We start from the raw sequence: 23000 nt of genomic DNA, 5'->3' as shown, positions 1-23000 counted from the left end.
AGAGAGGACTCTACCCTTCAACAACATCATAGATGAGTTGGAAGTAGAGCTAGGGGTCAAAGGTTATGAACTCATCATTTAATTGAAACTTAACATTTAATAGTGGGGGGAGATTTATTGTCTTTTAAGGACATGCTCCAGTGGTGCAATCGGTCAGCGCGTGGTACTTATAAGACAGTATTCAGCAGAGCAATGCAGAGGTTGTGAGTTCGAGCCTCACCTGGAGCAATCAAGTATTAAGTTACCCACAGTAGAAATGATTGTGAAACACTGCAAGAAACACAAATAAATTATGAATAAATGTTCTCTGAGTCCACAAAATCAATCTCTGATACATTTCCAATGGAACAGCTCCAGACATAATACTTGATGACATCACAAAGGAGCTGGGTGTCGTACCCAGTATGAGACACAACATGGGTTGTGCTGAGAATGGACTCTAACCTTCAACAACATCATAGATGAGTTGGACGTAGAGCTAGGGGTCAAAGGTTATGAACTTATCATTTAATGGTGTGGTGGAAATTTAAGGCCGTCTTCTCTTACCAACGCCTTTGAGCAAGGCATGTGGCTGCCCATTAACAGGCTCCAGTGGCGCAATCGGTCAGCGCGCGGTACTTATAAGACAGTATGCACCAGACCAATGCCGAGGTTGTGAGTTCGAGCCTCACCTGGAGCAATAACATTTTAAGTTACCCCCTTCCCACAGGAGAAAAAACTGTGAAACACTAGAAGAAACACATCACAAATATAACTGTACATGATGTAACATGTTATAGCAAGTGTTACAGTGCACAGGTAACATACAATCCCTTTCTGTTCTAGACCTTAAAGGGCAACTACACCCAATTTAAGAATTCATACATGTTATACTTACATTAGTGTTGTCGTGATTAACTAAGGAGGAGCTGGGTGTTGTACCCAGTATGAGACACAGCATGGGTTGTGCTGAGAAAGGACTCTACCCTTCAACAACATCATAGATGAGTTGGAAGTAGAGCTAGGGGTAAAAGGTTATGAACTCATCATTTAATTGAAACTTAACATTTAATAGTGGGGGGAGATTTATTGTCCTTTAAGGACATGCTCCAGTGGCGCAATCGGTCAGCGCGCGGTACTTATAAGACAGTATGCAGCAGAGCAATGCAGAGGTTGTGAGTTTGAGCCTCACCTGGAGCAATGAAGTTTTAACCTGTTAAGCTGTAGCCCTATTTTCAGACATTTCGATTTGTAGATACAGTAATAAATGATAATCGATTTTAATTATGAATTCATATTTGACCTTGAACTTGACCTTGACCTTATTATGTCCAAATTATACATCTATGGATAGAGAAAAGGCTCCTCTTTCCAATGGCAGGGTTAAATCTGGATTTAGTCATTTCCTCACGGTTTTACGATAAAATAGACATAATTAGCATTTTTACAATAAATTCTTATTTTCGGTAAATCTTACAAAACATCGTTAAAAATGGGTTGGGTGCTATCTTGCACTTGACCCAGCTCCAGGCCATAGCTGCGGGGAAGCTACGCACTCTGGCTCCCCTGACCCAACGACATCTGTGGCTGGTGCAGGCATCACTGGAGGGGCGGAGGAGACTGCCCCTCCTCCTGGCCCCCCTCTCCAACAGTGGTCTCTTCGGCTCCGCCATCAACGAGGTGACGGTCGCCTGCAAAGAGATGGAGGAGCAGCGGTCTGTCCCCATCCAGCACTTCCCCCGACCCGGCTCCACGATGACGGGGGCCACCTACGCACTGCGCTATAGGGACCTGCGAGCGCAAGCTGCACCCCCGAACCGTCCCCCTGGGCCGTCTGCCCGAGGGGTCAAGCGAGGCCGCACCATGCGTGGCAGGAGATGGCGGGTCTGTTCCCCCTCTCCGGCTTCATGATTAACACCCTACCCCCCCCCCCCCCCCCCTCAAAATACTACGTTTAAATAAAAAGTCCCTCTGTGAGAGTGGCGTATTTGTTGTAACAAACGTGTGATTATTCACTGTGTATTTTGGGTATGCGTATGAAATAAGTAATGGGGGCCCGCTGTCTTTTTTCTGTTTAAAACAGCTAAAGGTTGACGGGCAGCATTTCTTGTGTGTGAGGAGAGTTACGCGATTCATGTGGGAACACGTTTTTTAAACAAACGTAGACCCTGAATCCGCGATTGGTGTTGCTATTGTGTTAGCTTTGCAAAGCAATGTACATTAGCACATAGCCAAGGGCGCTGCCCCTCTCTTCATAGGAACCTTTGTGCGGTAGGAACCTTGATGTGTGACGGGGGGGGAGTTAAATAAAGGATGCACGGACTCGAAAGCTATCGCCTGTGTCATATCGTCTCTTCATTATAACAAACCTAAGATCTCATGATTATAACTCAACATGGTGTCAGATGTGGGATTGAACATTAGATATAGCGTTAACTAAGTAGTATAGACTTTAGAGTAGACTGCTACAGTAACGTTAGTACAGTTTGAGTTTGAGTTTGAGTTTAGAGACGGCAGCGCGAGCCCAACGGCGCGAAAGCGAAACTATGAGTCAGTTTCAAGTTCCCCCGCCAGAGAAATTCACTTTCAAGGCAGAAGACTGGACAAAATGGATAAAAAGATTCGATCGATTTCGGATTGCGTCGGGATTAGAAACCCAAGCAGAAGAAAACCAGGTGAATGCTTTAATCTACACTATGGGAGAAGAAGCTGAGGATATTCTGACTTCCCTGCATCTGAGCGACGAAGAACAGGCTCAGTATGAGACGGTCAAAGACAGTTTGGATACTCACTTCATAGCACGCAGAAATGTCATTTTCGAGAGGGCCAAGTTTAACCAGCGGCAGCAGGAGCCGGGGGAGTCAACAGATAATTTTGTTACTGCACTGCATTGCCTGGCCGAACATTGTGGATATGGGACACTGCATGATGAAATGGTGAGAGACAGACTTGTGGTTGGGCTGAGGGATTCAAGACTTTCAGAACAGTTGCAAATGGACCCTGACCTAACACTTGTAAAAGCTGTGACCAAGGCTAGACAGAGTGAGCAGGTAAAGAAACAACAAGAAGCTCTCAAGAGAAACTTTAAAGAGGACTTTACAAATACACAGCTTGATAGTATGCAGGCCCAGCAGCGGGGCAGAGCTAAATATACACAAGCCAGGCCACAGTCATTCCAGTCGGGTAAGAGAATAGCACAGAAAATGAGTTTTAAGCAGACACAGTGTATATGGTGTGGCGACATGGAAGGCCACAGCCGACAGAAATGCCCGGCTAGGGAATCACTGTGTAACCACTGTAAAAAGCAGGGTCACTATGCCAGAGTGTGCAGAGCTAGAAGGAGCACTGAGGGGCACATAGCCACGTTGACAGATGACAGGGATGACTATGAGGGGGATGACTACGATGGGGATGAAGAGGCTTCATTCCTTGGCTCACTGACTGTCGATTCAGATGAAGGTCCATGGATGACGGAAGTAAAAATGGACCACTGCAACATTGTGTGGAAGATAGACACAGGTGCGGATGTAACAGCAGTGCCAGAGACCATGTGTAGTCAGGATCAGCTCAGTAAAATGGGGAGATCAACAAAGCCTTTAAAGGGGCCAGGAGGAAGGCCACTGAATGTAAAGGGGAAATTCACAGCCACACTCAAGAAAGGTGAGAGGATCACAAAACAGGATGTTTACGTTGTGGAGGAACTGGCCGTACCATTGCTAGGCCGGTCAGCTGCCATAGCACTGCACTTGGTGGCAAGGCTAGATGCCATCAGCCTAGCTTTAGTCTCAAAAGAAGATGTGAGACAGGAATTCCCAAAGCTCTTCAATGGTCTGGGGAAAATGCAGGGAGAATACAATATTGTATTAAGGCCAGGGGCTAAGCCCTTTTCTGTCTCCACTCCTAGGCGGATATCCCTCCCCCTCCTACCAAAAGTAAAGGAAGAACTAAAAAACATGGAGCAACAGGGAGTAATTTCAAAGGTGGAACAGCCGACGGACTGGTGTGCACCAATGGTGGTGGTGCCCAAGCAGGCTACGGGAAAGGTGAGAATATGCACAGACCTCACTGAACTGAACAAATCTGTCAAGAGGGAGAGGCATCCACTTCCCTCAGTCGAACACACACTGGGACAGCTCGCCGGAGCCAGAGTGTTCTCTAAGCTGGATGCAAACTCAGGCTTCTGGCAGATTCCACTGTCAAAGGAGTCATCGCTATTAACCACCTTCATGACACCATTTGGACGGTATCGGTATAACCGCATGTGCTTTGGAATATCGTCTGCACCAGAGCACTTTCAGAAGCGCATGACACAGATCCTAGAGGGTCTGGAAGGCGTTGTGTGTCAGATGGATGATGTGCTCATCTGGGGAGCCACACAACAACAGCATGATGAGAGGTTACGCACAGCACTGACACGACTCCAGGAGGCAGGGGTCACGCTCAATGCTGGAAAATGTGAGTTCTCCAAGAGCAAAATCAAGTACCTGGGACAGGTCATCGAGGGGTCAGGGGTGAGCGCAGACCCAGACAAAGTGTACGCAGTGAGAGCCATGAAAGAACCGAGGAACGTCAGAGAAGTGAGAGGATTTCTGGGGATGGTAAATCATCTTGGAAAGTTTCTGCCTCACCTGGCGGAGAAGACCCTTCCACTCAGAGATCTGCTAAAGAGGTCAAACATGTGGGCATGGGGGCCCCCACAACAGGAGGCCTTCGTTAATATAAAAAAACAACTGACTACACCCCCTGGATTGACACTGTACGACCCAAACGCAGAAACCTTGGTCTCCGCTGATGCCTCGTCATATGGGCTGGGTGCAGTCCTTCTCCAGAGGCAAGCTGAACAAGCATGGAAACCGGTGGCGTATGCCTCGCGAGCCCTCACCGACACCGAACAGAGATACGCTCAAATAGAAAAGGAGGCACTGGCCTCCACATGGGCCTGTGAGAAGTTTGCTGAATTCCTCATTGGGAAAGACTTCCACATTGAGACAGACCACAAACCTCTGGTCCCTCTGCTAGGCTCGAAGACCCTAGACCAACTTCCACCACGCATACAACGGCTTAGGATGAGACTGATGAGGTTCTCCTACACCATATCACATGTGGCGGGCAAAAACATCGCGACAGCAGACGTGCTCTCCAGAGCTCCTGTAAGCAGCACAGCAGACGGGCTACAAGAGGAGGAAATAAACCTGTATGTCGACTCCATCATGACAAGCCTGCCCGCTACAGAGAAAAGGCTCAGAGAGATCCAAACACACCAAGACAATGACCCCATAGTATGCCAGCTTAAGAGATACTGTGTGGAAGGATGGCCAGATAAGTTCTCCATAGAACACGTGATTCAGCCCTACCTGCCACTCTCAGGAGAGTTCACGGTGCAAAATGGACTGATGCTAAAGGGGGAGAGAATAGTCATCCCAGCAGCACTCAGAGCTGACATACTGGAAAAGCTGCACGAAGGACATCTCGGGATAACAAAATGTAGGGAGAGGGCTAAAAGGTCAGTATGGTGGCCAGGCCTTAGCAAGGAATTGCAAAAGATGGTAGAGAACTGTGACACATGTGCACGTGAGAGGGTGAACAAAAGAGAACCCATGATGTCAACAGAATTCCCAACAAGACCATGGTCCACTGTCGGAGCAGATCTGTTTCAAAACAACAACCAACACTACCTAGTCATCGTTGACTATTATTCCAGATATGTGGAAGTCGCCAAACTGACATCCACAACATCAGAGGCAATGATCCAGCATTTCAAGTCAATATTTGCTCGTCACGGGATCCCAGAGGAGGTCCGCACGGACAATGGCCCACAGTATGCATCAGAGTGTTTCCGCAAGTTCTCACAGGACTGGTGTTTCAGCCATGTGACATCCAGTCCTCGCTTTCCACAGAGCAATGGGGAGGCAGAGCGCGCAGTGAGAACTATAAAAAGTCTGATCAAAAAGTCAAGTGATCCCTACCTTGCTCTAATGGCCTACCGCGACGCCCCACTCGCAAACGGATTCAGTCCCACGGAGCTTCTCATGGGAAGAAAAATCAGAACTCTTGTTCCTGTCATCCCGTCCCAACTAAAACCAAGATGTGCCGACACAGAGAAACTAAGAAGGACGGAACAAGTTTACAGACAAAAACAGCGACTGAACTACGATCGAAGACACAGAACACATCAGTTGCCCCTCATCCAACCTGGTGAACATGTGTGGATCAGAGACACTAAGGAGCGAGGCACAGTGGTGTCTATGGCAGGCACACCCAGGTCTTACCTTGTGGAGACACCCGGAGGAGGTACCCTACGGAGAAACAGGTCTCACCTCTCCCCAACCCTGGTGGCTCCAGATTCTGAAACCGACTTACCTGAGACGACACCATGGGTGAACCGTGAAACAGATGTAGTGGAGACACATGTCGCTAAAGTGACTCAAAACCAACAGCAGCGGCAGCCACAGAGCTTAATGACTGAGAGACGATACCCACCTAGAGTGAGGGGCCCTCCAGGGCACCTAAAGGACTTTGTGTGCACACGTAGTTAAGTCCCTAATGATAATAATAATTTAAAAAAAAAACAGAGTGAGATATGGGGCAGAATAATCCCCACACTCTGCAGAAGGGCTGGGCAGTCTACCCCACCCTTCTCTAAGAAAGAAGTTAAGTTACCATTCTAATGTGTTTTATAATTGCAAATAACTTTATACAGAAGAAGGGGAAAATATTATTAGTTAGTTATATTTAGCTACTACGGTTGATTGTTGAGACTGTCATGTTATAAGTTCAGGGAAAGTTATTTATCCTAAGTTCAGGGAAAGTTATTTATCCTAGGAAGGGAGATGTAGTATTAGGTCATATTTGTATAGGAACCTTTGTGCGGTAGGAACCTTGATGTGTGACGGGGGGGGAGTTAAATAAAGGATGCACGGACTCGAAAGCTATCGCCTGTGTCATATCGTCTCTTCATTATAACAAACCTAAGATCTCATGATTATAACTCAACAATCCCGTCTGTATGTTGCTTTACGTGATAAGGTGATAACATGGCGGGCGACAAGTTTTTCGCTTATGAAACAGAGCCATGGGTTTTCGGGTGGACGAGTCTTTTAAACAGACGTGACCTGGCCCCACGGTTTGGTGGTTAGCTGTTGTGTTTTGGTTGTTCAGTGCAATAAAGCAAGCACACGCTTGTATGTGCCTTTCATTTGTAACACAACCCTGTTTCACCTCATACATATTTCATGTTTACGTGGGGTTGTTGGGGGGGGAGGGGGGGGGGGTGAGGATAAACCCCCCCTTTGGGTATGATTATATCCTTGGAAAAATACTGATGACGGATGGGGAGGACGTGGCTCAAAACGAGCGTGCCTTTTTCACTCTGGCAAGTGCGTAGTATTCCGCCCCGTCAGCTCCCTCGATGTCAGGGCAAATATTTGCATATCCTGCTCGTCGCGGGAGGAGGGGGGGGGGATTCCCCATGCCCACACCAAACTTAGAGGGTGGAGCTGGGGTTCCCGGTTAACGTCACAGGCTTTCACGTTTCCTTATTGGCCCGAGAGATATGTCCATGAGTTGAGGTCTGCGTGGCAGGTCAAGACTCACGTTGTCGATTGTGAGGTCTCTCCGGGATAAACCTGGCGTCTTCCCCTCTTGTGTGAGCGGAATTTGTGACGGATGTTTTTTTCCCCAGGCTCTGTATATAAACCCTGTGTCGGTGTCCTTTCGAGGACTGGTCCCCTCCCGGTTCTACCCAGACAGGGGGGAGAAACATTGTGTTGGGGGCTCTTCCTTGTTAGAATTCGCCCACCACCGTTCTCAGGTCTTACGAGCCTACACGCTGTTTGATATCAGCACTCGGTCTTACGGGCATGTTCTCAAGTGTTTATTTGAAACGGCCTTGTTAGGGCCGGCGCTCCCTGGTCTGTCCAACGGCATAAACAGCGTTTGTATGCGGTCGGCCGGGAAGGAGTTTTTATCTCTACCGAGCGCCAGCTCACTAGGCTAGCTCAAGGGCTTGCGTACATTTCCGGGGGGACATGACGGGGTAGATCAAGCATCAACAGGGGGGTTTGATGCCCGTTAGGTGGGCCACCGGGAGCTGTGCGTTCGGGAGGTGGCGCCTCCTGTGGTGTTTTTGATCAAAACGTGTACCTATCCCCCTCTCCTTTGGAGAGGTGCGGCAGCGTGAAAGGGTATGGGACTCATCCTGGTCGCGCCGGACCGGATCAGTTCAACCCGGTGCCCGCTGGGTCACAGATATATGTTCTGTTAACCCGAAGGGCCCTGAGCTTTTCTGGGGAGAAAATGCCAGGGCGGGCCGGATGCCACAGGGGCTGATGTCATGAATGTTGTGTGTCATAAGTGCCACCACGAGTTGAAAATGGGGGACCCCGATGTAAACAAGACAAACGTCTTCCTCTGATCTGCATCCCCTTAACAGTTGTGTGTATTGAGCCGTACTGTATTGTACCCTTTCTGCAAACTGTAGTTTTCTTTCTCGCATTCATTTCAAAGAGGCAGTTGTTTGGGTGGCTTGATGATTCTCTTAGCCTTACCCCTGCACCGCTTGTTGTAAATGTTCTGGAGGGTGGGAAGCCCCCCTCCAATTGTGCGTTTGGCTGAACGTGTCACTCTCTGTAGTCTGCTTCGGTCTTGTGCGGTGCTATTCCCAAACCAGGAGGTGATATTGCCAGTCAGGATGCTCTCTATTGTACATGAGTAGAAGTTCTTAAGGATCTTCTGACTGACTTGGAACTTCCTTAGGCGCCTGAGGAAGTAGAGGCGTTGTCGTGCCTTCTTCACAACACTGTCAATGTGTGTGGTCCATGTCAAGTCCTCGGATATGTGGGCTCCGAGGTACTTAAAACTGTTCACTCTCTCAACCGGTGCCCCGTCGATGCTGAGGGGGCTGTAGTCCCTGACCCCCGACCTCCTAAAGTCCACAATCATCTCCTTTGTTTTGCTGACGTTCAGGGAGAGGCTGTTCTCCTGGCACCATCCCGCCAGGACCTTGACCTCTTCCAGGTAGGCCCTCTCGTCGTTTGCAGAGATCAGGCCCACCACTACTGTGTCGTCAGCAAATTTGATGATGGGGGAGAAAGAGCTTCGGAGCCTCCTCCTCAGGGAGTTTTCAGAGCGTCCTCAGGGAGTTCTTCTGAGCCTCCCCCCTCAGCAGAGCCTCCTCCTCAGAGAGAGAACCTCCTTACAGAGCCTGCTCCTCCAGGAGTTTTCAGAGCCTCTTCCTCAGGGGGGCCTTCACCTGTTGTAGGCCCTGTCCTATGCGCTGGCGGTGTAAAGCGTGGTGTCACGAGTAAACGCCTGGAGAGGTCTCGATGCCACTGCCTCGTTGACCTCACCAGGTCCCTTTTGTCGGGTCCTGGCCGCTGGACTCGGCGGTAAGCCTGCCTTGAGTGGTCCATGGGGCTGGGACCTCCTTCGCGCCCTGCTGCTACAGCTTCGCCCGCGGAATCGGGGTTTGGAACCCCGACCCCGCGGGATGCCTCACGGGCAGTGTCAGGGTTTAACGACCCCGACCCCACGAGGTGTGGAAGCGGTAAAACAGGCTTATGTTTTCACGTATGTTCCCTGGTAGCGAGTGGGGCGCGCGGTCGGGTAGTCGCGGGCCCTTCTGTCCCACGGTCTGCTCACCATGTGCGTTTGTTGGGTTCTGTCCCCTCTTTCGCACAGTCGGTGTCCTGCCCCCCCCCCCCCCCCCCCCCCCCCCCCACCCCTCACTAGGGGGGGTGGGGGGGCCCGGACCCTCCCCGGTGTTCTGATGGTTGTAGGGGACCTCAGCGGGGATTTGTCGGGCTCTCCGCCCTGCTCCGCTCCTGTGTCCCACTAAAGCAGAGCGAGAGCTGGTACGAAATGTAACGAAGGTTATCCTATAACCCTAGTTACATGAGTACTTTTGATTGAATACTTTATTTTGACACAATCGTAGGACAAAAACATTTTAAAAAACAAGACAATAACAGTGTCAACAACGCTGGTCAAAAATGGATAAAACACAATAAAGCCAAGGCTTGTTTCCATTGTGGTCCATACATGGAACATAAAAAGGCACAGAAACACAAATGGACATGTACACTAGACAGGACACATCCTAAAAATGTGTATAAAAACACCTAACCTGACAACTCATACAGTTAACTAATGTTAAAAGAAAATCCGCAAACCCTTAAAAGCAACTCATGATAAAAGAAATAAAAGCTAAGTTATGATAAAAGAGATAAAAAACATTTTAAGACCAATTTGAGTTGTTGCTGAGCCATGTTTTTAGGGCGGATTTAAATCCGAGAGGGGAGTTCACTAGCGAGCACACGCACATGGTGAGCAGACCGTGGGACAGAAGGGCCCGCGACTACCCGACCGTGCGCCCCACTCACTACCAGGGAACGTACGTGAAAACATAAGCCTGTTTTACCGCTTCCACACCTCGTGGGCAGGCACGTGCATACATAGGGGTGAAGGGGTGCCCGGGCACCTGCCTTTTTCATTTCTCATTAGAAAGTGCCCTTTTTATGCCACCCTTTTTTTTTTTTTTTTTTTTTTTTTTTTTTACTGTTGCACATATATAATTATATACTGCCCTGCCCTTCCAAATGAAAGATGTCACGATAGAATCTAAATATTAGGTAAAGAAAGAGAGAGAAATGCCACCCCTCTCGTAAATAATAGGTCCTTCCAGCCTGGAAGGACCTATTACGCATAGGCATAGCACGTGGGTGGGTGATGATCAATGAGACATGTAAACCGCGCAGGCTCAGCTGTTGTTGAGCTCACAGTGCCCTCACACTCAAGTCGAGACCTCTTTTTTTACAGTTACTATTTCAACTAAAACAAAGCAAGAGTACACATCAGGTAAGGTATTTGCCCAACAAAATAAAATGTCGGGTTTGCAGTGCACTGTATATTTTCGTGAAACACGTCGCCAGATCAGCCCTCCCCAGTCCCCAGCCCCTCCCTCCCTGCTGCTAGTGCAGGAAAATCACGCAGCATACTCTCTCTCTCTCTCTCTCTCTCTCTCTCTCTCTCTCTCTCTCTCTCTCTCTCTCTCTCTCTCTCTCTCCCTCCCTCCCGCAGCTGTTGGTCTGGAGCGCATATTGTGTTATTAAAGGGACACTATGTAGTTTTGGTGACATCTAGTGGTGAAAATTACATTTCATACTTGGTGCTAGGGCTGGGCGTTATATTTGTATGTCTCTAAATGTTTTGATGAATTGAAAATGGAGGACCCTTATGTAAAAAATACGAAAGTCTTTTTCTGGTCTTCATCCTCCTGTACTGTATTGTACCCATTCTGCAATCTGTTAATAAAGTTCTCATTCATTCATTCTGACGGAAAACAGAATAATTTTGATTGACAGTCGAGTCTGCCAATTACGTTCACACGGCTTGCACCCGCCCTGCTGTTCTTAACACCAATCGGCAAGCTCTATTAGTTTTTGACTTCGTGAAGTCCTGTGTTGTTTGACAACAACAAAGCTACAGTGCTAACAATAAGCTATTTGGCTGGATGCAGTCTGGAGGACAGTGGATATACATCATTGATTGATTGATTGAATTGATTGATTGAAAACTTTATTAACAGATTGCAGAATGGGTACAATACAGTACAGCTCAATACACACAATTGTTAAGGGGATGCAGACCAGAGAAAGACTTTCGTCTTGTTTACATCAGGGTCCCCCATTTTCAATTCATCAGGACATATATGACATACATGACATACAGATAGTCAGTACTGCTACATCTATACATTTATGACATACCAGATTTGCAAATACAGTACTGTTTGTGATACAGAAGGAGTCAGGAAAAGGGAGTATATACATTTGACGTAGAAACTGTACATTGGAGGAGGTTGGGTGGGGGGGGTTGGGTACACTGGGATATTGACAACCATACTGGGTAATCTACATTGGAGGTGGTTGGGGGGGGGGGGGCACACTGTATATACAAGCAAAACTGTACATTGAGGGGGGGGGGGGGACGACACTGTACAAACAAACAAAATTGTACATTGGACTATTGACAAAACCATACTAGGTAAATGACTGTACATTGGAGGGGGTTGGGTTAGGATATTTACAGGGGCCAGTGTTGAATTGCAGTCTCCCGTAGGTGTCCCTTGAGAGAGGTTTTGAAAGTGGGTAGTGATCCACATTCCTTTACAGCTTTGGGTAGGGCGTTCCACATTGATGTGGCATAATTGCGAAACGTGTTTAGTCCCTTATTTGAGCCGAATCTGGGTTTAACATGATTTGTGGAGCTCCCTCTGGTGTTGTGATCGTGGTATTCACTGACCTTTGGGAAGTATTTTGACATGTACATGGGTACCTTGGTCGTGTAGTGTATCTTGTAGACCAGGCCCATTGCAAGTTGCTGTACTCTGTCGTCTACTCTAAGCCATCCTAGGTTGTCAAAGTGGGCAGGGGTGAGGTGGGTTCTAGGAGTAAGGTCAAGCAGTAGTCTGACCAGTTTGTTTTGAGATGTTTGTAATTTTGTTTTTAGCGCCTTTGAGGTGCTTTGGTACCATGAGGTGCAAGCATAGTCGTAGTACCCCTGAATGAGTGCTCCTGCCAGAGTCTTCAGGGTATTCTTGTTTACCAGAGAGGAGATCCGGTACATCAAGACAACAGTCTGTGACAGTGGACATAATACTTCATCAAGTCCTGACCTGGACCACGTTTCAACTAAACAAGGTAGTTAATTAATGCGGTCTCTCTCTCTCTCTCTCTCTCTCTCTCTCTCTCTCTCTCTCTCTCTCTCTCTCTCTCTCTCTCTCTCTCTCTCTCTCTCTCTCTCTCTCTCTCTCTCTCTCTCTCTCTCTCTCCCTCCCGCAGCTGTTGGTCTGGAGCGCATATTGTGTTATTAAAGGGACACTATGTAGTTTTGGTGACATCTATCGGTGAAACTGAATGTACCATGATAGACTTGTATTAACCCCAAAAATCGGGCTCGCGCGCTGCGCGCGCTCGCATTACATTTAATAGTTAATGCCCTTTTATGATTTCGGGCACCTGCCTTTCTAAAGTCCTGTGCACGTCCCTGCTCGTGGGGTCGGGGTCGTTAAACACCCCTCGCTGGTCACACCCCTCGCTTAAATGCATGGGCGGAAGTGGGCGTGGCCGGAGAAGTGTAGGTGCATTGTAGCGGAAACTTTCAGGTCACAATAGGTGACAAGGGAACATCCCACTAGAGCAGAGCACTCGCTAGTACTCATGTAACTAGGGTTATAGGATAACCTTCTGTCTTTATTGCCAAGTAGTTTTCACATGCAAGGTATTTGATTTGGTTGTTTTCGGTGCGGCATTAACGGACAGACAATAATGGACAGATAATAAAATAAAAAGGTGGAATAAAATAAAATATCAACTAAATTAAGATAGAAGCACAATATTACATAATATAATTATGAAATAAAAATAGGCCAGGGCTGTACAACTGTAAAATAAAAAGGTGGAATAAAATAAAATGGGATATAAACTAAATTAAATAGAAGCACAATAGAATATAGTATAATTATAAGTTAAGATAAAAAATAGAAATAGGCCAGGGCTGTACAACTGTGTTATCTTTGGTATAGTGTTATTTTCCTGTGAAATAATGAATATTTTAAGTCTAAAGATCCTCCTCCAATCATTAATCAAGTTATATCCTGAAAACGAGGGAATTAAAATCGTTGTTTAACACTTTCAGTGCCGGCCATTAACATGGTAAAGCATGGTTAAATGCCAGCACCCACTTCAATGATAGCGTTGTGAATGCATAATCTCTGTCTTAAATTATGGCTATGTGTCTAATCTGCCCGTCGCTTATCAATGACTTGTTTGCAGTCAACATTGTCGAAGCGGATTGTTTTTGAATCGCTTCATTTCCGTTTTATAGCATTTTGAAAAGCCCTCGTTTTCAAGGAAAATATAAAGATTCCGTGATAAACGGCATTTACTGGAATATTCTGGAATACACAAAAACGTTGTCATTTTTCGGCCTATTTATGAATAGTTTTCAAATAAACGCTAGATTATCGATAGTATATGTGTACTTATGCACGCTATAGAAGCGGGCTGAAATATCGATTATCTCATTTCCTGATCGCTCGCACAGCCACACACACACACACGCACACATGGGGCACACGCTGATATATAGGTCAAAACAGATCCGATTACCCCAGGACTGGTAAAATAAATTCCTTACCTTAGATCAGATGTTATCCAAAAAGATTATTCCAATTCCTGATCACCATTCCAAATATCGATCACGCTTATTGATTACAGTGTTGGGTACTGTAAATACATAATCCAAGCTGTTCTGATGGCCGGCGATCACTTGGTCTCTTCAGTTGGCTTGACGGAAAAGTAAAATGAGGAAACTGCCCCCCCCCCCCCCTTCGTCAGTCTAAAGTAATGGGGTGCAGTTACACAGGGAGAGACGATAGGGGGCGGTATTTTCCCAATTGAGCTCAGAGAGAGTCTGCAACACTAGCGTGAGGCTCGATTGATGAAATATGAATTCAAATCGCCAATAAAAAAAAAAGACAAACAAACGCTATATAGCGTTGGGGGCACTCAAAGGTCGGCATGAACTAACGACAAAAAGCATGGGTGGCATTCAAAGTGTTAATGTCAAACACCATTTTGTCTATTATTTTACTGTAGTTTTTGCCTCTAGTGCCACCTATAGGCCACATGTACAGTATTCCCACCTTACACTAGTATTAATTTGGAATAGAAACTTGAAAATTGCCACACGTGCATACAGACCCATATCCCTTACATCAGTAGCAATGAAATCATTTGAACATCTGGTCCTGGACTACCTCAGAACCGCCACAGAACCCCACATGGACCCACACCAGTTTGCATACCGGACCAACAGGTCAGTAGAGGACGCCATCAACCTGGCTCTCCACCACACTCTACAGCACCTGGAAACCCCTAACACCTACACCCGTATCCTGTTTATTGACTTCAGCTCAGCTTTTAACACCATCTCCCCCAATAATCTGTTCCATAAGCTACAGGACATTGACATCAACCCAACCATCAACCACTGGATCCTCAATTTCCTCAGCAATAGAACCCAAACAGTCAAGGTAAACAACAAATCATCCCGCCCTCTGACCCTCAGCACTGGGGCCCCCCAGGGCTGCGTCCTTTCCCCTTGGCTCTTCTCCCTCTACACCAACCAATTCACCCCCCTGGACAGTTCAGTCAAGGCCTTCAAATACGCCGACGACACCACCATCCTGGGCCTCATCTCCAACAACGATGAGTCCATTTACCGGCAGGAGGTGGACAGAGCAGTGAGGTGGTGCTCAACCAACAACCTCCTGCTCAACACCTCCAAAACCATGGAAATTGCCATAGACTTCAGGATTTAAAAAAAAACACCCATACTCCCAATAACCATCTCAGACAACCCATAACCCTAACTGAATCATTCAAGTTCCTCGGCACCCACATCAGCAATAAACTCAAATGGGACATTAACACCACTGCCATCATCAAAAAGGCCCAGCAGCGCCTGTACTTCCTCAGGCAGCTGGTCCAATTCTACACTGCCATAATTCAAAGCATCCTCACCAGCATCCTCACCTCATCCATCACAGTATGGTACTCCAACGCATCACCAAGACAGCCTCCAAAATTATTGGCTGCCCCCTCCCCTCTCTGGACTCCATCTACACCTCACGCACAGTCACCCGCTGTGGTAAAATAGTCAACGATCCCTCTCACCCAGCACACCACTTATTCCAGCACATGCCCTCAGGTCGCTACAGGTCAATTTTTTATTTTATTTTTTTATTGATCTTTTCCGCCCTCCTTTGTCCTCCGATTTTCTCCCATCCCAATGTTAGTCGTTATGCCAATTCCCAATCCCCTTCCTGGTCGCTGCGCACTTACCCCGCACAGTCGGTCTGGGAGAGTGTAGGCTATCACGTGCTTCCTCCGCCGACACACGTCTAGCCAATCAACCGCTTCTTTTCACCTGGCAGCGCGGACTCTCACTGAGAGGGTGTAACGTGTGGAAGGATCACACTACCCCCCTTAGATCCTATCCTCGCTGAGCAGGCGCCCCGACCGAACTGTAGGAGTCGCTATTTACAACGACCCGGACCCACCCCGCCAGCTTTCCCACCCTCTAATACAGCCAATTGTATTAGTGCGAACGGCCAGCCAAGCTGGTGACAACGCCGGAGCTGTGAGCTGGATTCGAACAGGCGAATCCAGCATCTCCGGTGTTGGTGACGAACGCAATCTCCGATACCCCACCTGACCGCCCTCTACAGGTCCATTCTAACCAGACACACACGCTTCACAAACAGTTTTTTCCCCACAGCAGTCCAAACACTGAACACCCTGGCCCGCCCCCCTTTGCACAGACGGGCAAGCATCTGTCACTGACTGACACTGTTACCGTGACTGTCCTGTATGTATTTATGTATATATGTATTTATTGTGGGGATTGGGAGGTGGGAGGGGGGCGTTTGATGTTTGATGTCTGATGTTTGATGTTGATGTAACCAGTGCTTAACAATCTGTACCGCAAACAATTACCACCAACCATCGTTGTGTGGCATTAAAGTATCTTGTATCTTGTATCTTGTATTTTTACACAACTCTCAAGATGGTTCAAGATGGTTAAAAATGGCATCCAATGTAATAAAAAAAGTCAACCAACGGACTTGATTCTTGTACCGCATCTCCTCACTGGTAAACAAGAATACCCTGAAGACTCTGGCAGGAGCACTCATTCAAGGGTACTACGACTATGCTTGCACCTCATGGTACCAAAGCACCTCAAAGGCGCTAAAAACAAAATTACAAACATCTCAAAACAAACTGGTCAGACTACTGCTTGACCTTACTCCTAGAACCCACCTCACCCCTGCCCACTTTGACAACCTAGGATGGCTTAGAGTAGACGACAGAGTACAGCAACTTGCAATGGGCCTGGTCTACAAGATACACTACACGACCAAGGTACCCATGTACATGTCAAAATACTTCCCAAAGGTCAGTGAATACCACGATCACAACACCAGAGGGAGCTCCACAAATCATGTTAAACCCAGATTCGGCTCAAACAAGGGACTAAACACGTTTCGCAATTATGCCACATCAATGTGGAACGCACTACCCAAAGCTGTAAAGGAATGTGAACCACTACCCACTTTCAAAAACACTCTCAAAAAACACCTACGGGAGACTGCAATTCGAAACTGGCCCCTGTAAATGTCCTAGCACAACCCCCTCCAATGTACAGTAAAAATGACCATGTATAGTCTTGTCAATATTCCAATGTACAGTGTTGCTTGTACAGTTGTACAGTGTCCCCCCCCCCCCCCACCTACCCAACCTCCTCCAATGTACAGTTTCTACGTCAAATGTATATACTTCTTTTCTGGACTCTTTTCGTATCACAAACAGTACTGTATTTGCAAATCTGGTATGTCATAAATGTATAGATGTAGCAGTACTGTCTATCTGTATGTCATATATGTTACGATGAATTGAAAATGGGGGACCCTGATGTAAACAAGACGAAAGTCTTTCTCTGGTCTGCATCCCCTTAACAATTGTATGTATTGAGCTGTACTGTACTGTACCCATTCTGCAATCTGTTAATAAAGTTTTCAATCAATCAATCAATCAAGATATGTTTGGAACCTGTAGCACCCCCTATGGGCCATATATAAAATAACCTTTGACTACAGACGTGTGTGTGTGTGTGTGTGTATTTGTGTGTGCGTGCACGTGTGTGTGTGTGTGTGTGTGTGTGTGTGTGTGTGTGTGTGTGTGTGTGTGTGTGTGTGTGTGTGTGTGTGTGTGTGTGTGTGTGTGTGTGTGTGTGTGCAAGTATGTGCGTGTGTGGGTGTACTGGTTGAAATGACCCCCTATGCATTATCTATTGGTGTTTAAGTTGAGCCCTTGACCATCATCATATTCATATACTGTCAAGAATGGGTTGATTATGGACAGTAGTAGTCAGATCATTATTCAGCAGCTGTCAACTGTTTACACAAAGACTGCTTTCCATGTGGTTTGTTTTATCCACAAATTACCTCAGAAATTACATTGAATACCACACTTCTTGTGAGAGTAATATCTGCTGAAAGGTTACGCCTCACGTGGCCCTTAGGTGGCGCTAAAGTCTGGCTGTTCAACATATAGAAATATGCAAATCATATAATTTTCCAGATGCTGCTCCAAAGCTTCCTACTGTACAACTACTGCAAGGTGGACATATTGCACATGTGACCTATAGGTGGCGCCAGAAGCTCAGATTCTTTGGAGTCAATTGTACTGTATTGAGATATGCTCAGGTAAAACAATGTAAGTATGCCATTTCTTTTAGGTTTCTAGTCAAAGGTGATCTATTGTTATGCAAAAGGATACGTTTATGAGTCATGCTTTCTAGGCACAAATAGGAAATCCAGTGAAGAAGATTCTTTTATTGTCACAAGGCAATTGAAATGTGTCTTTTCGCATATCCCTCCTAGTTACACATAAACACACAGTCCCCCACACATATACATTTCATCAGGGAGGTCAGAGGGCAGGGTCGCCCCGCAGTGCAGCAGCGGCCCTGCAGCAGGTTTGGGATTCAGTGCTTTGCTCAAGGGCACTTAGACAGGGATGGTGGGCACAGTATATGTAATACCAGCCACCCTTCAGTCACCAGCTCACAGCTGGAATACACCCTTCTGTCTGGGTCAGGAATCGAACCAGCAACCTTTCGGTCACTGGCCCGGCCCCTCTACCGATGGCCTAGACTAGAGAGTCCTAGACCATCCTGCCTGCCCAGTGGTGGTACACACTTTAACAGAACAGGATACAGGTGATCGTGTGGCTTTGCCTCACGATCAGAATCATAATTGCTTTTATTCACCAAGTACGGTGAGAGCAAGGCATCTAAGATACGATTTTTTTTTTTTTTTTTAAGTATTGTGTCTGAGGGGGAAATTACATCATTGTTGACAGGTCATATGGTGCAGAGACAGATAACTCAATGAAGACACACAAAGTATTCACAACAAGGATGTAGGACGATTACAGGATGTTTGGCACAGGGTGCAATACAAAAACAATCTGACGAGACAAAACTCTCAGATCTATCGACCCCCCGTGACAGACTGAGGAACGGGGGTCAGTACATTTATGAGCTAATTTCCTCTGAGATGCAGCAGGGGCACAGGTGTCGTCCCCCCCCCCCCCCCCCAGTTTAATATCGGGAGACACGGCGTAGCTACAGTAGCTATAAAGTCTCCCAGCTATAGAGCCTCTCTCTCTCTCCTACTTCCAGCAGCCTACTTCAGCCAACGGATCTGGGACAAGGGTATAGCCACGCCAAGGCCTCCGGGCTGCGAGAGATAATGGAAACAGGGTCGACGGCGGCGTGCGTCCTCGTCCTCGTCGTACGGACTGTAGGGATGGAGGAGGACGGACCACATTAACCACCCGGCAACGCAGGACCTCAGATAAGTGACGCCAGCTGTTGCATCCGGGCCCCAAGGAGCCTCAGCTTTAATAAGAAAGGAAAAAAGGAAAACACATTTAAAACAAGGTCTCTTCAGGTCTACGTGCTCACAATGAGGCTCGTGAAGCGTGTTTGAACAGCTGCTCCCATTGTCGTTGGCCTCTGTTCCTCAAGGCCACTGTAGTGCACAATGTGTGTGTGTGTGTGTGTGTCTGTGTGTGTGTCTGTCTGTGTGTGTGTGTCTGTGTGTGTGTCTGTGTGTGTGTGTGTGTCTGTGTGTGTGTGTGTGTGTGTGTCTGTGTGTGTGTGTGTGTCTGTGTGTGTCTGTGTGCATGCGTGTGCGTGCGTGTGTGTGTGTGTGTGTGGGTGTGTGGGTGGGTAGGGTGGGGGGGTAATTGTGTGAGTGACACCTTATCATCTCATTCATTGTTCCTATTCTTGCAATATTGACCCGAGGGCAACATCATACATGATATACGGTTGTCCTCCTGAATTACCGCAACTAACGTCACAGAGCGGAGAAGCGACCGGGCAAACTTTAAAGTGTGCAGCGCGTGTCGTGAATGTGCTCTTATCAAAATGATGACACAATTGCCTAGGATGATATTGACCTCAACGTCGACCAGTATCTCCATGTTGAATGGTTTCCTATTACCAGCAGGTCTCTCTCTCTCTCTCACACACACACAAACACACACGCACACACACACACAAACACACACACAGAGCACACACACACACACACACAGCACACGCAGCATATAAACATACTGTTGATAACAGGATGTTGACCGTATCCAGTTGCCCACAATCCTCGGCCGGCGGTGTATTGATGGCGGCGAGCTCATTTTACACAACGTCTCTCCAGTGGCTGCTGCTCTATTAAATATGTCCTTTCACTATATGGACTCCTTCAATAGGGTTAGTGTTACTGGAGGTTTCCCATTCCCCATTCAGAATAACACTGCCATGTGCTGCCTGTTCTGTGTTTAAAAACCTAAAAGCCAAAACAAAGAGGAACACCTCACTCTGCCCTATTCTATTCTATTCAGGTTCTATTCAGGTTCTATGGATAGTGTAGGTAGGCTAATATAATACAGTAGACAGTAATAGTCGATAATAACGTTTTTCTATTATAACCCAACCCCACTGTGTTATTAACATGTGTGCTGGCAATACGAAATGAATATGTAACGATTAAAGCATGTGCCCAGAAGAAGGATGGGTGATGGCACTGGGACCTTTGACTTTTGGTGCAAAGCAGCAATAGTCTACACTCAGTAAACTGTGCAGACATGACGCTTCTTCTGACTGTATCCCAAATAGATCCATGATGAGTGTCGGCTGTCCCTAATGTAACTCGGAGCGATGTAATTGGCGACGGTGGGTTTGTTTACCATATTTGGCAAGATAGTGACACAGCGCGCATGGGCATTGGACAGAAGCGTCCGTCATTCACAAAAAAATCTGCCTTCCCTTCCTTTCCAAACAAAGCGCGTGCTCACGGGAGTTGTAGTCCAAAACAAACCATTTGAGAAATTCCTCATGGGGGGGATTGGGAATGTAGTCTGTATCGGACATATTCCCACGGTCGCGTATTGGTCGCTTTGGAGAAAACACGCACGGTTATACAAACCCTTAGCATTTAACATAAATATAATCGTGAGATAATCCTACATCAAATGATCCAAGATTCGGTGATCAGCGACGTATCAGACGTATAGCATACAAATCCCATCGGCAATGCTTTGATTCCATTGGCTGCGCTCTCCTGTCACTCAAGGCGGGGCGCTCCTCCTCCTTTACACACTAGCGCTCCTACAGTAAATATTTGTGTTTGCTCAACCCGGCTGTAATGGTGGACGATTGAGACCGAAAAGGAGAGGAATAATAAAACTCAGAAAGATAGAGTTTGAAAGACGCCACGTTAGTAGAGAACATGGATGAACTCAAACACCAAGTGATGATCAACCAGTTCGTCCTGACGGCGGGCTGTGCGGCCGACCAGGCGAAGCAGCTTCTGCAGGCGGCGCACTGGCAGTTCGAGGTAAAACAAGCCTTTATTATTATAGGCGAGATGGCCAATGTTTATTATGGTCTGACTGTTAGTTTTTTCCGCCAGACCTCGTTTGTCATTCATTGTCCCCTTCATGAGTCAATACAATAATAACAATAATTTAATCGGCATTATTAGGCGGCTGCGCAGAGTCGGCTATCACTTCAAAACTGAACTTTAATAAACTCAATTTATTTTTTTAGGTTTTTGCACAATTCTATTTTTTTATTTTAAAATTGTTCTCAAGTCGAGATCATGTGTTTCGTGTGTCTTTATATTATACCGTGTGGGAATTCATAGTAAAGTTGGAGGGAAGCTTACTATACAGCTCTCATATATCCAATTAGAATGGACTCTAGATTAAATACTATAATCCGCCACATGACTGACAGCACCGCACTGCCTGGCTAACAAATGCTATTATTAGCAATGAATGCGATGATGACCGCTGCTTTGCATCGACTAGCCTACATACTGTACTTGTTTAGTCTGCAGCAGCAGCGCACTGGAAATAGATGTTATTACACGACTGTCAACGGCGCGTTGCATGTTGCGTTGTTCTAATGTTGCGTTGTTCTATGTTTACAAACACGACGTAAAGACTGTGAAAATTCCTGATGAATTGAAAATGGGGACCCTGATGTAAACAAGACGAAGGTCTTTCTCTGGTCTGCACCCCCTTAACAATTGTGTGTATTGAGCCGTACTGTATTGTACCCATTCTGCAATCTGTTAATACAGTTTTCAATCAATCAATCAAACTGATGTTTATAGTGTAATTTTACCCTGTTTAAATGTGCATCCTATTTATAAATAATCATTATCCTTCACTGTCGTCATAGTTGCCACGGGTGAAATGTCATTGACCTTTGTTTGTTTGTTTGTTTGTTTGTTTGTTTGTTTGTTTGTTTGTTTATTGTAGACTGCTCTCAGTGCCTTTTTTCAAGAAACAAATATTCCATATGGCCATCATCATCATCAAATGGTGAGTGTGGGGCGATTTACCTATTATTATACCTAGTGTACCTGTCTGCTACTACACTGTAATAACCCCGTCTCTCTCTTCCTGCCCGTGTGATTTTTTTTGCGGGGGCCACTATAATAATCACGTAGGAAATGAGTAAACAGCAGCCTCCACGGACCAAGAACGATGTGTGTTGTACCAACAATAACAAAGCACATGTCGGCCATGTTGTGAGCCTCCCAGAAATAAACACGGGGCAGGCATGCGGCCGCAACAGCCATGCTCTCATAGCAGAGAGAGAGAGGAGGAGGAGGGGGGGGTCATGCTCTCATAGCAGAGAGAGAGGAGGAGGAGGGAGGAGGGGGGGGGGGTTCTCAGAAACTAGAAGAGGGAGAAGGGGGGTCAACTGTTGGAAGATTGTGTCGTTGACGTGTGGACACACAATATTCCACATTCTGCATAATATGTACGCGCACGTCTGAAAGAAGGGCACGGGTAAACGGGGAAGAGGCACCCAAA

At 46.7% G+C, this 23000-nt stretch overlaps 1 protein-coding gene across 1 annotated transcript in view; it reads left to right on the top strand.

Moving 5' to 3' along the window:
- Positions 1-21302: 21302 nt before the first annotated feature.
- ubald1a (UBA-like domain containing 1a) overlaps positions 21303-23000 on the top strand; it is a 22692-nt gene continuing 20994 nt past the window's right edge. Inside the window, exons 1-2 of the mRNA XM_084322580.1 lie at positions 21303-21508; positions 22440-22502. Coding sequence (XP_084178706.1) covers positions 21401-21508; positions 22440-22502 — 171 coding nt within the window. The 5' untranslated portion in view covers positions 21303-21400. The remainder of the gene's footprint in view (positions 21509-22439; positions 22503-23000) is intronic.

This window comes from Notolepis coatsorum (genome assembly GCF_963971535.1).
Source record: "Notolepis coatsorum genome assembly, chromosome: 10".
Lineage (NCBI taxonomy): Eukaryota > Metazoa > Chordata > Actinopteri > Aulopiformes > Paralepididae > Notolepis > Notolepis coatsorum.
The sequence above is the reverse complement of the archived record's forward strand: the minus strand, read 5'-3'. Positions and strand labels throughout refer to the sequence as shown.